Consider the following 16,458-nt stretch of genomic DNA (forward strand, 5'->3'; position numbering starts at 1 on the left):
CAATAAAAATTGTCAATAAAAAAAAAAAAAGAAAATTACCTTCCCTGAGGACAGTTTTCAAAGTCAAGTACCCAGATTGGCCTGTCTTCAAATTGCCCTACTCAAAACATGCACAGGCTTCATTACACATGTACTTCTGTCCTCCCTAAAAAGGGGCGTTCCTGGGAGTGTGTTTAGGTCAGGAGAGTGAAACACGTGCACAGAATGGAATTTTAAAATCTGAATAGGTATATTTTTTTTAATTTTTTGCCCCCTTTCCTCCACATGCAAAGTTTGCAGGTGCTTTTGTCACCAGGTATTTAAGTAAGCAAATTTTAAAATGAAATACTGCTTGTATAGTTTTCTTTAAAAATTGGCTATCAAGAGTGAACAAAGGTGCCCACATCCCTTGCACTTAGCCAACTTACGGAATGTTGTCCCCAAAGTCTATGGTGCATCGTGTGATACTGAAATGAAGATGCTAAAAATAAATAAAAGTTTATATCAGACTAAACTCTGCATGCATGTCAAGTGACTTCTCCTCCAGGAAAGGCTGAGCCAGTCCTGGTTTATTTCCTGTCACCCTGTATTTTGAGATAAGTTTTCCTGATTTCTGTTGGAAAGTTGCTCTATTGAAGCTGGGTTTATCTGTCACTGATAGCTTAGTGACAATGGCAATAATTACAGGATCATCATGTATTGTTTTATTGTTATATAGTGCTGATAGTTTGTGTACATAGTGTTGGTAACAGAGGGGGAGACAGCCTGAAGGAATGGATCCGAAAGTGCTTGGACCTCTTGAGGGCGATTCGACGATCATTGATTGGTGGGACATCTGACGCTTATTGAATCCGGTAGCCCTCTGGACGAAGTAGACCTTGTCCACCTTCTTGTTAACAGGAGGTACTGTGAGGAGGTGTTCCCATATCTTCAACAACAGGTTCTTGAGGATATGGTGCACTGGGACTGCCACAATTTCCTTAGGAGGCTCCACAAAATGGAGGATCTCCAGCATCTTGAACCTGGCATCTTCCTCCATCAATAACTGAAGAGTCCTCAGAAGAGAACTCTGCAGTATGATCCCCCCAGAGATCTTAGGGACCCTCATCCTCACTGTAATCAAAAGGGGATGGGCCCTGGGTGCTGGTCCTTCGTCCAGGGGTACAGTCACCGGCAAACCCTGTACAGGTCCTGGCAAAGCTGAACCATAGGCTTTGGGGACAACATTCCGTAAGGTGCAGCTACCTCCTCGGAGGAACCAGCAATATAGAATAGAAACATAGAAATGATGGCAGAAAAGGATCAAATGATCCATCCAGTCTGCCCAGCAAGCTTATGCCAGTATCTGCTGCACTGTGCAGGTTACCCTCGTGCTTAGTTTCCCAGACTGTAAAAGTCAGGGCACTTGGATGCTGTTTGAATCCAGTTTCCTTAACCCTTGCCGTGAAAGCAGAGAGCAATGTTGGAGCTGCATTAAAAGTATTAGGTTTAGTGATTAAGGGTAGTAAAAGCCACATCAGCAAGTTACCCCCATGTTTATTTGTTCCCCAAACTGTAAAGGTCAGGGCCCGATTACTGCATTGGTTGGGGGAAGCTTCAGTGCCCTGCCAGGTATCAATGGCCTCGCAGGAACCGGCGCCAGCCAGGCCGGTAACACACTGATGAGCACATTGAGCTGCTCCAGCAGCAGTTCCAAAGTGGACAGAACCGGCATCAGTGCCACCAGTATCACAAGACTACTGCCAGCTAGATTAGTTTGTAAGACTAAGGGCACCCAGTATCCAGCATCTCCTGAGAACACTTATATTAACTAATAAAAATACATTATACTTTTTACTGAGTCTAAGTGTTCTTGTGTCCCTGGCCATAAGCATAGAGCAAGCTTTTCAATGCACCACTCTAGCTCCTACTCGAAAGTTGATGAAGCCAACACTGACTGGGAGGAAAGAGGGGTGGCCAGATCTTTCTCGAATCCCTGAGGTGGGTTGTAACTGGCACCAGGACCGGTGGAGACCATCGCATCGATGAAGGATGGTCCTCCTCACCGTGGTATCTTTTCAGGGGCATCATTGCATGAGCCAGCTCATCCCTGTGCCCGGCACCCATGCTTCAAAGGCAACCATGCCAATTCTTCCTCAGCTTCTCTTGGTACTTGAAGCGGTCTTTAGCCAGTGCTGAGGTCAAAGATGAGGAACCCTATCTCCTCAACCTGGAGAAGATCGAGCATGACTGGTCTCCTGTGCCCCATCCACCGGCGGCATCAACAGACGGGCCCGCCCATGTTGATGGCGTGATGTCCATCGGTGCAGCTCCAAGGTTCATCGGTGCCGCCAGTGCCGAAGTCGATGGCTTGGACTTCCCCAGTTCGCCATCTTGTTGAGTCGGGCATGATGTCCCTTCGGGGTCATTTGGGTGCACTGGAGCAACACTAGACATCTTGCGATGACCCCAGGCAGAGGACACATATAGCATAGGGATTTGTGATAGACATGGCCCTCGGAAACCAGGGGCATTGATGAAAACTGGTTGTGGTCATGACAGAAGCAAAAAAAGAGGGATGCAAAACGACAATGATGGAGGCGGGCTACGATGACCGATGGGCACCACCGCCACAGGGGAAGTCAATGCAAAAGAAAACTTACTCAAAATGCCGAGAAATCTAGCTAAGGAGGCTACGGGAGGGACCAAGAGGGACCCAGCATCGATGGAACGCAAAAACCTGAAGAAAAAATCAGGGGGGGGGAAAAGTTTCCACAAGTTTTAGAGAAAAAGCAAAGAGCTTACTTAAACTGCGATGCAAAGTTCCACGGAAAAAAACAGACTGAAGAGGGATCCCGCATGCACGCGTGGTGTAGGGCATGCTGGGTGTGCTCTGTATGCCAAGTCAGAGTTCTGGAAACTTTGACAGAAGTTTTCCGTGCCCAGCTTCATTTGATGATGTCACCTATGTGTGAGGACTGCCGTCCTGCTTATCCTCGGAGAAGGAGGCAGAGGCATAAGACACAAGAGTTTTTGCAGTGATGCATGTTGTGGTATTTTGTGAAGTGCTTTTCCTAAGAAAACACTGGATATGTGTATTACAGTAGAAAGGTTTTTCTTTTTTAATACTTTTATTTAGGAAGCCTCTCAAAATGTTTTTGAAATAGTAAGTTAGCAGTTACGCACTGGCACAGCTGGCACAATAATTCCAAGCCTCCAGATCATGCAGAGGAACCTGCATCTGCCATCTCAGCCATCCTGCTACACAGATGCTTGCAGCTAGTTAAGACCTGGCTTGGAACATTCCAGACATAAGCATCTAAACTTAGAAACTAGCACTTCTCCTGCCCTGCCCGCCTCAAAGTTAGTTTGGTTGATGTGAATTGAATATATGGGGGGAAATGGCTTCCGTGCCAGGCTGCATCGCATGAATCGGGCTTGAAGCTCAGTGGATAAAGGATTCAAACACCCCCAGATATTTGATGTAAATACTTCTAGTATATCAGAGAGCTAAATGGTGCAGCTTGTTGTTGCATTAACCATACGTTTTATAGAAACATAGGAAAAGGGGACCAGAGAGAACCTGGAGAGGTCTTCTGGAACGACACCTAAGAGGTTTTGTTTTCCAGGATATTTATTAGGAATGTGCATGAGATACATTTGCCTGTATCTGTGGTAAATGTCCAGAAAAATAGACCCATTAGGTAAGGCTAAAGGATCAGCTTGGAAAGCCATGTTCATAGTTCATTATCCTACCTCCAGGCAGGATCTGTGCCAGCTAGTTTTTGTCACACACACACATGCTTATCTAACATGTTCTAATAAACCTCCTGGGATGGAGATTCAGCCACCTCCCTAGGCCGCTTGGTCCTGTGCCAGCGGTATTTACGGTTAGCTGCTGTTCATCGTGTTTAACCTTAATCTTCTGTGCCATTGTCTAAGCCTGAGACTTCTTGTCCTTTTCCCAGTGGAGATGGAGCGGCAACAACAACCAATTACCGTCCTTCCTGTAATCCCTATCTGTGTAACTGAAGTCACACCCTCGCTCTTCTCTTTTCCAGGCTAAATAAACCCAACTCCTCCTTAACCTCATGGGTCAAATTATCTGTGAACTGAGAGTTAAAAATCCTGGTTTGACTCCCAAGCAAAATATATTTAAAACGTTCTTAACGTAGCTGACATTGAACATTTGACTGTCAAAAAGTCACATTTTTTTTCAATACACTTGGCTGTCTCCGTACAAGAAAATTCCACCATGGTTCGTATGAATAGCAATTGTATTATGTTTTCCTTGTAAACCGCTTTGGAGCCTTCCCGGGAGCAGCGATCAATTAAATGAATAAATATGTCAATAAAGAAAGCCTAGCACACAGGGCCAGTCGGGTTGTCAGGATATCCACAATGCATATGCGTGAGATAAATTTGCGTATATTCAGTCTCCTTGGTATGCAAATGTATCTCATGCATATTCATTGTGCATATCCTGAAAGCCCGCCTGGCTGTGGGGGTCCCCAGGACAGGTTTCGGAAGCCCTGGCCTAGCAGTCGGTGAGCTTCGCTGTCACGTGGACAACTCTGCTGCTCCTTGTGAACTGGGATTTGTGCTATTGCACCTGCTGCTGGGGAGGACAGAAACCCTGATCATTTACCAGGTAGCTCCCAGGTCTCGGTGCGTGGAGCAGCCATAGTGGGATCCTGCTTTCAGGCACAGAAAATCTTCTCAGTGGTTGTGTCGTGTGTGTGTAAGAGGGGGTTAGACTTTAGAGACCATGCACAAGAGTTTTTGAATGGAAAGGAGCGAAAACAAAAACAAAAAAAGCCCTGTACTGATGGCCGTGTTGGCAAGTATGTACCATGTCTGCCATCGGTCCTTCCTTCTCATAAACGTTTCGAAAGGTACAAGAACTGAAATGGAAATTGAGGTTTCTCCTAGGACATACTGCTGTGGTCATAAAAAAAAAGGCCTAGAGTGTATCTGACAACTGATTCTCGTTTCTTCCTCACAGGTGCCTCATTAAGTGGCTGGAGGTGCGGAAGGTGTGCCCCCTGTGCAACATGCCTGTTCTTCAGCTGGCTCAGCTCCACAGTAAACAGGACCACAGGCCTCCGGAAGGGCCCCTGCCAGGAGCCGAAAACATAGTATAGTTCACTGGATGGACCTGGCTGCTTTTGGAGGACAAAAGACTGTGAGAGGGAAACAAACGGTCCACCTATGCGGGGAATCAGATTTCTAAAATCTGTTGCTTATGTTCTTGGTGTACTCCCAGAATTCAGGATTCCCTCCAGCTCTTGGGAAGAGCTCCCGGGATGCGCTTGGGCACTTATGTTTGGGCTTTGAGCAACCAAGGTACTTCAGGCATTAGAGCAACAAGAGGGCAAAGGGCAAGAACGGATTGTGTAAAATGTTGGGCTTTTTCAGGAGTACTTTGAAAGGACCACTAGTCCCAGTACTTTCTTGATAGCTCAGATAGGGAGTTCTTCTAAATGGGGGTCGGCATGAACTGAGCATATGGGGGTAATGTTACCAGTACAAAGACAGCGGAGGAAGGCCTCTCCAAAACAAATACTGAAGCTTCCATCAGATGATTCAGGATACTATGCAAACAACTTCTCTTACCAGTGCACTTCTTCTCTACCTGCAAAAAAAATAAGACAAGGGAAAATCTAGCAGTGCTTAGCGCGTGCTAACAGTCCCAGATTTTTGGAAGCCTCTGGTGACTTCCGTAGATTGACAGCAACTTTGGCAGGGTCCATTAGACTCTACAATTTAAACAGGATTTGTTTGCATCACCGAAGTACTCAGAACTTCGAGCAGTCTGCTATTATGGAAACAGCTATGGTGTCATCAGCCTCTAGGCCAACTTTTAGTAAGCTTTTTCCCTTAAATGCAGAATGGGGGAGAAAAAAAAAGAAGCCATAGTAAATCAGGCCCAAAGTCTGTGGCGCTCCCTCTTCCCTACAGAATTGAGCCTTGTCATATTCTAAAGAGTAAAAGCACTTAACGTCTCTTATCCCATTCTCCTTTTGCACCATTCTGAATCAGCTGAGCTGACTTACCTTGGTTATCCATAAAGCACTTCTTCCCCCTGAAAAATGTTCATAAATGCAGAGCAAAAAGCTAGAAAAATGAAAAAGGTGGCATTTTTTTTTTCTGCCTTATTTGGAATCAGAGAGTACGCGCTTAATGACAAGTCATTAATTTGAATCTTATTCTGTGCAGTATTAGTTATGCTTTAAAAGTATCCATATTAATGTACTGCAAAAAAAAAAAATAGTTATTTTTAAAAATGTTTTCCTACCTTAAGTAAAGCGAAGGTCTTCTTTCAAAGTAGTATGAAATGCAGAAGGTAAAGCTGTCTGTGCATCTGTTTTACACGCCCTTTCAGTTTTAAGAGTCACCATGCTTATTGTCAATAAGCCAGCATACAGTGGTGGATGGCGGAAGACCTTATCATTTGAGTGGTTGAAAATACAGCAGTTATGAAATCCAAGTCTATAAGATCATGGAATGAAAAAAACAGAGCACAGGTAGACCAGAAGGAAAACCCAAATCCAATTTACTTAGCTGATTTTAAATCTAATGATAAATAGCATATTTATACATTGTAGAATTTGTTGCTCTTAGCACACCTGTGCCCTGCGCTGCCTCTTATTTCAAGAAAAGACGTACTTATTTTTGTAACTTTGTCTCAAGCATTTTCTTACATATTTCCCCCCATGGCTAGCTCTATCCCCACCTGTGCACTTAGAAGAGGATTTTCCTACACACAAGCAAAATCTGCCATCTCATTTAGAAGTTAACCCAATGATGCTGCTCGTAAGCTCTCTTTTCAGTTCCCTGAATGCCACCAAGCAATTTTCATTGCTTTTAGAAGCCAAAATATTAGTACAAGATAGTTATCCTATTGGCCATTAAAAGAAAAAGGCAAACATGGATGAAGTATAGGTGCTGCAACTCCCACAGCAATGGAAAATTTCAGACTGAGTCACTTCTTGGAAGTATTATGGCTTTTATATAAGCTGCTTATTTGCAATAAGAGATGATACAGCAGCATCTCTCCTCTCTGGGTTATGATTACCTACAGCCAGCGCTAAATTAAGTGCACCAAACTCAAACAGATCTGGATCAAAATGCCAATACACTCTTATTTTATAAGCTTAGCACAAAATAAAACAAAGATATCTGTATCTCATTATTATCTGTCTTCCTTGTATGCAAAGTATGCCAGTTTTACAGTAAGTTCAATTTTGAGATATTTTGGCTTCTAAATAGAAGTGGTATTTAATGGAAGGTGAGCTTCCTGTTTTAAGCTGTTTTAATGATCAGATGTTGCACACTGAATCTGACCATTTCACACGTGCCACCTATACATTGTTTGCAGACCATGTTGTACTGTTAAAAGGGGAGAAGAGCTGTACATAAAAAAGTTCTTTATATATTTTTTTAATGTTTGAAAAAAAATGGTCATGCCACTCTGCTTGCTTTGTGTGTTCATTTTCTGACTGCTTTGTGTCTTTTCTGGCATGTACAGGCTTTCATTTTGATGCTGCAAGTACAGGCACATTTTTCTCAGCGGCAGATTGCCAAGCAGATTTGAACACTCTAGTGTAAACAGCTGGGGAACCTACAAATGAAGGAAAGGCACTGCCTTCTGATCAGTAAACCCCTTGTCTTCCTCGAGGAGCTTAGGTCGCCTTTGTGTGGCTACCAGTTTTCTAGGGCTTTGCAGAGCGTTCCGTGCCTGAGATTCTCTCACTTGAATCCTCAGCCAAAAAAAAAAAATCCAAAACAATCCCCAGCAGCACTCTGAAAGCCCTTGTGAAGTATGGCGTATGAAACCGATAGGCAGCCCGCTTTCTGGTCCTATAATTAAGTGAGTTTTGATTTAAAGCTCAGGAAAATCCTTGTAGGCTTGCACAATGACATCAGACAGAAGACCAAGCCCACTTCATTGCATGCATTTTTAAAGCATTGCCACATAATATAGCATTCACATCTAGTTATATATCCAACAAATCTGGCCTCTTTTTTTTTTTAAGTTAAACATGTTCCTGCTAAAGGTGTTGTAGAGAATCCCATGACAAGGCATCCTCAACATTATTGCCCTGAAGTGGTCAAGTCAGTGTGAGCTAAGTAGGCACAATGCAAAGTCAGGACAACTTACCACTCACAACACCCGCACAGCACTTTATGAGTCATTTCAGTTTTCACTCAACATGCTGTGCTCCTGCTCACTATTCGTACTTGAGTACTGAAATGGAAGGGATTGACATACAAAGGGATTGACATACAAATGGTGGTTTTGGCCTTTAGGAAGTAATTAGTCGCTGAATTTTGGGTTTTCCTATTATCTACTGTCATAAAAAGGAGATACTCTGAAAAACATTGCAAGGGCATAAAAAAAGATACTCTAAGCACTTGAGGGAAGAGACAGCCCATTTATACTTTCCATTATCAAGCTCTGTTCCATTTCAACTTCTGCTTCAAGATAGTTATTCACCCATCTAAATAGATACACAGAGCTTGATATTCAGTGCTACTTAGCCAGATAAGTCATTTATCCAGCTTAGTAGATAGCCGAATATCTAGTGGGTGAATTGGGCAGTGCTGCTACTTATCTGGCTAACTTGCCCCTAGATTTATCATTTTGCTCTAAAATTGTGAAAAATAGTGCCTGTGATTTATAAAAAAAAAAAAAAAAAAGGGGTGTGGTTAGGGCAATTTTCCTGATACTGCATTGCTATTTTAGTACAACATGTGTTAAATTTATCACACAATATTTTCACATTGCAAGGAGAGAGAAAGAGAGAGACTGAGACTATAAGGCTTGCATATAACTAAACTATTTATACCACTGTAAGAGGGGCAACTAGTAACTCAGGGTGAGGTTTTGGTGGTGGCCTACGTTTGGGGGGGGCAGTTTTAAATGCACAGTCAGAGGTACGAACAGCACAGTAGATAGTGAAGATGTTATGTGATTTAGAGTGATGAAAGGTACAAAAAGATGAGATTTGTACATTGTGCTCTCAACCTAGTTTGATAGTAGCTAGGTAGAGAATGCATGAAGCTAGGTCAAGAGTACATTATACAAATCTTATCTTTTTATACCTTTCCTCACTCCAAATCACACAAAATCTTCACTGATGTCTACTGTGCTGTTCGTACCTCTGACTGTGCATGTAAAACTGGCCCCATTTTCATATGCATCTCATGACATGTTGTTTATCGCATTTGTTATGGCGTTATCGCGGGCATTAGTGCCCTAACGCGATTTGAAAAATGACCCTCTTAGCCAGATAAGTAGCGATATTGGTACTTATCTGGTTAAGTTAACCGAATAAGTCAGACCTGCCATAGAAAGGAATATCCCATGTAAGTTAAGCCGAATACATTTTATCTGGTTAACATATCTACCTCATTGCCTTTATTGATCTCCATGAGGCTTATTCCAGTTCAGAGCAGGAGTACATCCATCCAGTCTCCCATTTGCTTGCCTCACTCTCAGTGTTGTGTAGGGGAGAAAAAAATTTTTAGATTTTCTCCCATGAAAAATCAAAGGAGCTGGCACATTCCACTCCGTTTCCTTTCATTCTATCCGATTCCATTGACAGTGCAGTGTAAAGCTGTTTCTCACTGTTGTAAAAGCAACCTGTTGTGGTGCTTCTCTGTTGAATAACAGTATTGACTTCCCTACCTACTGCCCAAGCATTTGAACATGCACTGTATGCATGCACTCCTGCAGTTGCAGCCATCAAAGATGCTCACACACCACTAAACCTAGGAAAAAAAAGCATAAGAACATAAGAAATTGCCATGTTGGGTCAGACCAAGGGTCCATCAAGTCCAGCATCCTATTTCCAACAGAGGCCAAACCAGGCCACAAGAACCTGGCAATTACCCAAACACTAAGAAGATCCCATGCTACTGATGCAATTAATAGCAGTGGCTATTCCCTAAGTAAACTTGATTAATAGCTGTTAATGGACTTCTCCTCCAAGAACTTATCCAACCCTTTTTTGAACCCAGCTACACTAACTGCACTAACCACATCCTCTGGCAACAAATTCCAGAGCTTTATTGTGCATTGAGAGAAAAATAATTTTCTCCAATTAGTCTTAAATGTGCCACATGCTAACTTCATGGAATGCCCCCTAGTCCTTCTATTATTTGAAGCTGTAAATAACCGAGTCATATCTACTCGTTCAAGACTTCTCATGATCTTAAAGACCTCTATCATATCCCCCCTCAGCCTTCTCTTCTCCAAGCTGAACAGCCCTAACCTCTTCAGCCTTTCCTCATAAGAAAATAAAAGACTCCAACTGCCAATGTGAAAGAAAATAATATATTACAGAGAAAAAAGATTACATTAAAATGTATCCCCTTTCTCAGGAGGCAGGTAGAAAAGAGGGTGGTGGACTTGGCTCTTGGTAAGGTGCAAATTCTACCTCTGTCTCCATGGGTCATCTTCCTGCAGTTCAGAAAGGTAAAACATGAACACATCTGGGTGAGGCTAAAAAGAAAAAGAACAGTTACTCAGGATGCATCCCAGGTCAATCATAAACCCCAGGTGCAAAAGAAAGAAGGTAGCACATACAACGTCACCACCAAGAGGAGCAAATTCCAGGGAATGTGTGTGCGTGCATATAGATAGATTGCACACCTGGTCTCAGGGCACTGGCTCCTTGGAGAGGCTGCTGCATTTTTTCAGTGGGAAGGGAAGAAATATAGATACAAGAAGGTTACCATTACACGAAGAAGCAGGATTCCCAGAAGAAAAAAAACAATGTGACCAAAAAAAAAAAGATAAGCATCTTAACAGTCACTACTCAGTGAACACAGAAACAGCATATACCTTTCTCTTGCATGCAACAGAAAGCACAGAAAGGTAATAAAAATCACATCACACACGCATACAAAGAGGGGGACAGACTGGGGCTAGATTTTATAAATTTGCGCACACGCGTACTTTTGTTCGTGCACCAGGCGCGAACAAGAGTACGCGGGATTTCAATAGATACGCGCGTAGCCGCACGTATCCATTAAAATCCGGGGTCGGCGCGCGCAAGGCTGCCTAAAATCGGCAGCCTGCACGCGCCAAGCCGCGCAGCCTGCCTCCGTTCCCTCCGAGGCCGCTCCGAAATCAGAGGAGCCTCGAAGGGAACTTTCCTTAGGCCTCCCCCCACCTTCCCCTACCTAACCCACCCCCCCACCCCCGGCCCTATCTAACCCCTCCCCAACCTTTGTTGAACAAGTTATGCCTGCTCGAGGCAGGCGTAACTTTGTGCGCGCCGGGCCAGCTGCCGCGTGCCATGTTCCAGTCCAGGGGCTGGTCCGGAGGCGCACGGCCACGCCCCCGGATGACGCGCCGCCATGTCACGCCCCCCCCCCCCCCAACACGTCCCCCGATGATGCACCAGTCTCGACACGCCCCCCCAGGAAAGTCCCGGGGCTTTGCGCGCGCTGGAAGCCTATGCAAGGGGGTTTTGGGGTAGGTTTTCGGGGGTTACGTGCGTAACCCTCTGAAAATCTACCCCATTGTGTATAAGGGGAAAAAAAATCTTACTATATCTGACCCTAAGGGGTACATTTTTAAAAAAGAGCGCGCGCGCCGAGCCCTGCGCGCGCTGCCCGTTTCCTCCGAGGCCGCTCTGAAATCGGAGCGGCCTCGGAGGGAACTATCCTTCCACCACCACCCCCGCACCTTCCCCTACCTAACCCACCCCCCCACACGCACACACTCACCCAGCCCTATCTAAAACCCCCCCCTTACCGTTATTGTAAAAGTTACGCCTGCCTCTGGCCATCTCCCGACCCGGGGGCTGTTCCGGAGGCCTTGGCCGCAGCCCCGGAACGCCCCCGGGCCGGCACCACGCCCCTGGAACGCCCTGAACGTCATGCCGCCCACCCAACACGCCCCCCCCCCCCCCAAGCGAAGCCCTGGGACTTAACGCGCGTCCCGGGGCCAGCGCACGCAGGGGCGTAACCCTTTTAAAAATCTACCCCAGTATGCACAGACAGGACCCGTGCACGTGTCAGGTAGAAGGGGGTGTGCTGAGGCAGGGCCAAGACTTACACACACAAGGCTGCACTTTAAAAAAAAGCTGACCATGGCGCGCGTGGGCTTGTTATCCGCGTAGCTTTACTTCTGGTCCTGATGAGGAGCACGTTTGGAGATCTCGTGTTTCAGGGCCTTTAGGACTGGGTGAGGGTTCGGGGGTCCAGTGGGGGGCTTGCAGGATGAAGAACCAGAGGGGTCTTGAAGACCTCGATAAGAACTGGGCAAACTGACGGACTACTTGGAAAAACTGGTTTTTCCCTCGCCTGAGCATGTTTTAAAATCCGCCTGCATACGCGCTTATAAGCCGCCAAAGTTCTAGCTGAAGCAGGGGAAGGGTACTTTAAATGATACAGGCTTACTTGCAAGCACATTTTAAAATTGTGTTTCGCCGCTTGCACACCGATATGTGCGTTTATGGGCACACGTGTGTTCCTTTTAAAATTGCACTGACATTGCCTCTACAGTGCTCAGTGCAGATTCCCTGGGTTTTGTTTTGTTTTGTTAACGGGACCAGTGTCACTGTCACCAGTGCAACTTTGCATGTTCACTAAGAGATACTCAGGCCCTGTCAATGAGATGCGTTCTGCAATCAGAGCAGAGTGATTCTGAAGTGCATCGTTAAACACAGTTTTGCTACTGTTCAGCCATCCACTCAGCCTTTACTCCAGCACTGGATAGTAAACGTTTTATTCACCAGCTATTTATTGTCTGCCTCCTTTTCCACCATGAAATGGGTAACTCAGACTCCTTAACTTGGCACAACATTTTCCTGATTTGCTTCTGGATACGATAATGCTGAAAGCTCTTGCCTAGCACTTTAAAAGTTTAGACCCCAATCAGTGCCCTGAAATGATAGTTTTGCTTTTCAGACTCATCTCTAACGTGCTTATTGGATTTGGCAATTTTCAGTGTACTTACTGTCATGGGTAAGCACATCACCGATGCTGCGTATTGAAGTGGATTAATACTGCAGCCGCCCTACTTTATTCTGTATACTCGTCGTTTTTATTCTGCTGGGTCAGGCTAATGTAATTTTTGCTATTGTAATGGAATGACAAGGGCTGCAGTGTTCATATTCCCACTGGAAATTTACTTCATGGTACTGGATTGTTTCCTTCTGCAAAGTGCTAGGACAAAAATGTGCTGATTCTTGCAGGCTTCCTGCATTTGTACGCGGTGTGGCTGCTTGGAAGAACAGTTATTAATTACCATATGACTTTCAGCGTCTAACTCACATATGGACAGGTGGTAAAAAGCTGCAACAGCATTTCAGGCTGTAGCCTGAGACACCAGACAGTCCCCGAGCAAGAGCAGCAGCACTGAATTAATAAGTTTGGCTTCTCTTGGTCTCCACTGTACCCCAGTGCACAAAGCAAAGTATAGTGGGATAAAGTTAATTTAAAGCCATGTTTTCTAGCTCTTGCCCCTCTCCTATCCATTCAGTATTCAGTTTCCAACTTTATTAATAAATGTGACAAGATGAGGCAAAATGACTGTATGTATTAAACATATCTTTCTGCCTGCCCCATGTATAAATGTAAATGGGAACAGCTCCTTTAAGGTGAACTAAGAGATTGGGACCTGCTCGAATCAGACAGCAGTCAGCCTTGGGCACACACCATATTTCTAACCCAAACACAATAGTACAATAGTTTATCTAAACCAAGAAATTAGAAAAGAAAAAGGTTATAGTGAGGTTTCTTGAAGATTGTTTTCCCCTTATTGAATCTGGTCAAGAAAAGCTTCATGAAGGTTACACTTTAGGGTCTGATTCAGACATAATCTTAGGTTGTACCACTTAAAACACGCAAAATCTGGATTGGCTAGACTGGAATGGAAATATGCACAGGACACAGAAGGGGGTTGGGGCTGGAGGGAACGGGTTTATTAACCTGTCAAAAATAATAAACTTTCGTTAAAAGAAACCCAGTGATGAAGTTGTGAAACGGGGGTGTCAGTTTTAGACCAACGAACAGTAAAAGGTGTAGGCTTTTTTGGAATACTGAATGCCCTTATTCAGGCAAGGTCCTCGATTTCTTATTATTTTCTGTTCGTGTACTTTAGGCATATATAATGGCCTATATAGATGGTGCTGTCATACTGGCATTACGGGGGTAATTGTTTTGCCCACATTGGTGTAGTCTGCGGGTACTTTTTATTCATAGACTTTACACCGGTTTTCAAAGGAAAGGAATGTGCATATTTTCCCTTTGAAACTGATTGCACCAAAGCTACCTGCTCACATTTCTGCCTGCTAATGCGCATGCCGAGGGTTTGCAGGGAAAGGCACACACATGCTTATGAAAATGCAGTTTGCTGCGATTCCCAGTCCCGCCCACAAAGGTGTCTCTTCCCCAGCACACACATACCGGCCCTAGGCATGCACTTTTACCCGCAGATCGGGTGGGCGGCGTTGTAAAAGCCCATTTCCATGGGTAAAGCACTGGTTTATCTGCAGAGATGACTTGGAAAATGATCCCCTAAGGGGGTACATTTTCAAAAGGATTTACATGCAGAAATCCCGGTTTCGGTGCATAAATCCCAGTTTGAAATTCAGTTTGGAGTGCATACATGTAAAAGTATGGGCAAAATACGATTTCACGTGTACTTTTATGTGCATCAAACCACTTTGAAAATTCGGATAAAAAGTACCTGCAGATTTCAGCCTGCACAGGCTGTTTGAAAATAACCCTCCCCTATGTATTAGTGTTGCATAGTAATCAAGTTGATTACCTAAAGAAAATATAAGTATTCTCTCCCTCCACTATTCCTGTAGTAATCACCTGTCAGAATGTGTACAGAGTCTACTTGTGTATGTATATATAGATATATATATATATATTTATAAAGACTACTCACAGTTGTCATCGGTTTTAAGAAACAGCTCAAGTATAAGTCCACATGGGGTATGTGTATATTTCTTTTTAAATTCCATTTGGCAGTTGAAGTGGAAGTTCCAAACATGAAACCTTTATTTTCACACAGGGATGACATTAATCCATGGGTACCCCTGTTATCTGCTATTGCTCTGCGTCCATTTGAGTGCTGTAGAAAACAAAATCATTGAATTGAATGTATACAATACAATCAATTATTTTTTTATTGAGGAAAAAAAATTTCGTTTTTTTTATAACTTTATGTCTATGTATGCGTGAAGGTCCCAGAATTACGCCAAAATAAAATGTCCCTTCTTTTTGTGCACTTGTCTATCCAGCTAAAGCCTGAAGCGTGGAGAGTAAAATAAATGCAATATTTGACGAATCATCTCTTTTGGCCCATTATTCGTGTGCAAGGGACTAATGGAGGCGATGAGGTCCCCATAGCAACGCCTTTTGATGCCGACATCTTTACAGCTTCATACTGTAGTTTGCAATGGACTGATTGCATTTAGCTAAAGAAGTGCAGGTTATATAGTATATGGACCTTTCTTTCTCCCACTGCCAGAAGAAACTGAAGCATTTGGTCAGGCAGAATAGCAACCCTTATTGATCAATCACCTTACCAGAGAATTCTGCGCTGAGCTCACACCTTTAAGATTGTATGGATAAGGTCATTAATTTAAAATATTGGGTTCATAGTTTCTGTTAGGAGAAAAAAAATATTCTGTGTCATTTATTGCTATTAGAGAGAGGCACTCAATGTATTTGTTGGTTTAAATGTGGCAGGACACCCCCCCCCAAGCCTTGCCAGCAGCTGTCACTGTCCTTAATATCATGAGCCATCGGTTCCCCTCAGTCCCTGCCACCTGGAGGGTCAGGATTGGATGCCTCAACGCTATTTAGCCCAGCCATTGTAGGGCCCTTTGGGATCAGTTTGAGGAAGCCTTGGAACAGTAAGGATGTTTCGGTTTTACACTCTGCTGAAGCCTCCCAGCATGCGTTTCAGTTAGAAGTGACACCTCATAGTGCACCCCCTACCAGAGGGGCCTTCTACTATTTTACAGAAGAGAGAGATTTTTACACCTGATAACCTTTGGGGGCAAAAAGGCTCTCACCGGGGGACCAAAGACCTGTGAGCCCACTCTAAATCCTAGGTGGGCAAGCCCCAGTGATGGATCCTGCTGCGAGAGACAGTGAGGGCAGAAGAGGTATCCAGTTTAAATTTCAGAAGTATTTATTTTGGATCTGAACAGTTTGGGGAGGATTTTGGATCTTTTCCCCCCCCTTCCCCCCTCCCTTCCCCGCTGTGATTGCAGTGCTGAGGTAGCCTGATCCCACTTGACCTTTCCCCATGAGATGTCCCCTCAGAAATACCAACTAATCAAGGATCGGGAGACCCCAACCGGATCTCCACACCTCTGGGAACAATACGGATTGGGTGTCCAGAAAGGAGATGGAGTAAGGTGGGACTGTTTCACTGTGAAGTTGGGGACCCCCTCCACTAGGATTCCCGGAGAGCTGAGGGGTGAGCTTTGCACGTTAAATATCACCGTGGGAGCTCCA

General features: G+C 44.4%; 1 protein-coding gene across 3 annotated transcripts in view; it reads left to right on the forward strand.

Annotated features, from left to right (window-relative positions):
* The window catches only part of RNF24 (ring finger protein 24), a 140,152-nt gene extending 132,717 nt beyond the window's left edge, over positions 1-7,435 (forward strand). For all 3 annotated transcript variants that reach the window (XM_029593520.1, XM_029593503.1, XM_029593528.1), the window contains exon 6: positions 4,964-7,435. In XM_029593520.1, coding sequence (XP_029449380.1) covers positions 4,964-5,102 — 139 coding nt within the window. In that variant the 3' untranslated portion in view covers positions 5,103-7,435. The remainder of the gene's footprint in view (positions 1-4,963) is intronic.
* Positions 7,436-16,458: the final 9,023 nt, after the last annotated feature.

Source organism: Rhinatrema bivittatum, chromosome 1 (genome assembly GCF_901001135.1).
Source record: "Rhinatrema bivittatum chromosome 1, aRhiBiv1.1, whole genome shotgun sequence".
Lineage (NCBI taxonomy): Eukaryota > Metazoa > Chordata > Amphibia > Gymnophiona > Rhinatrematidae > Rhinatrema > Rhinatrema bivittatum.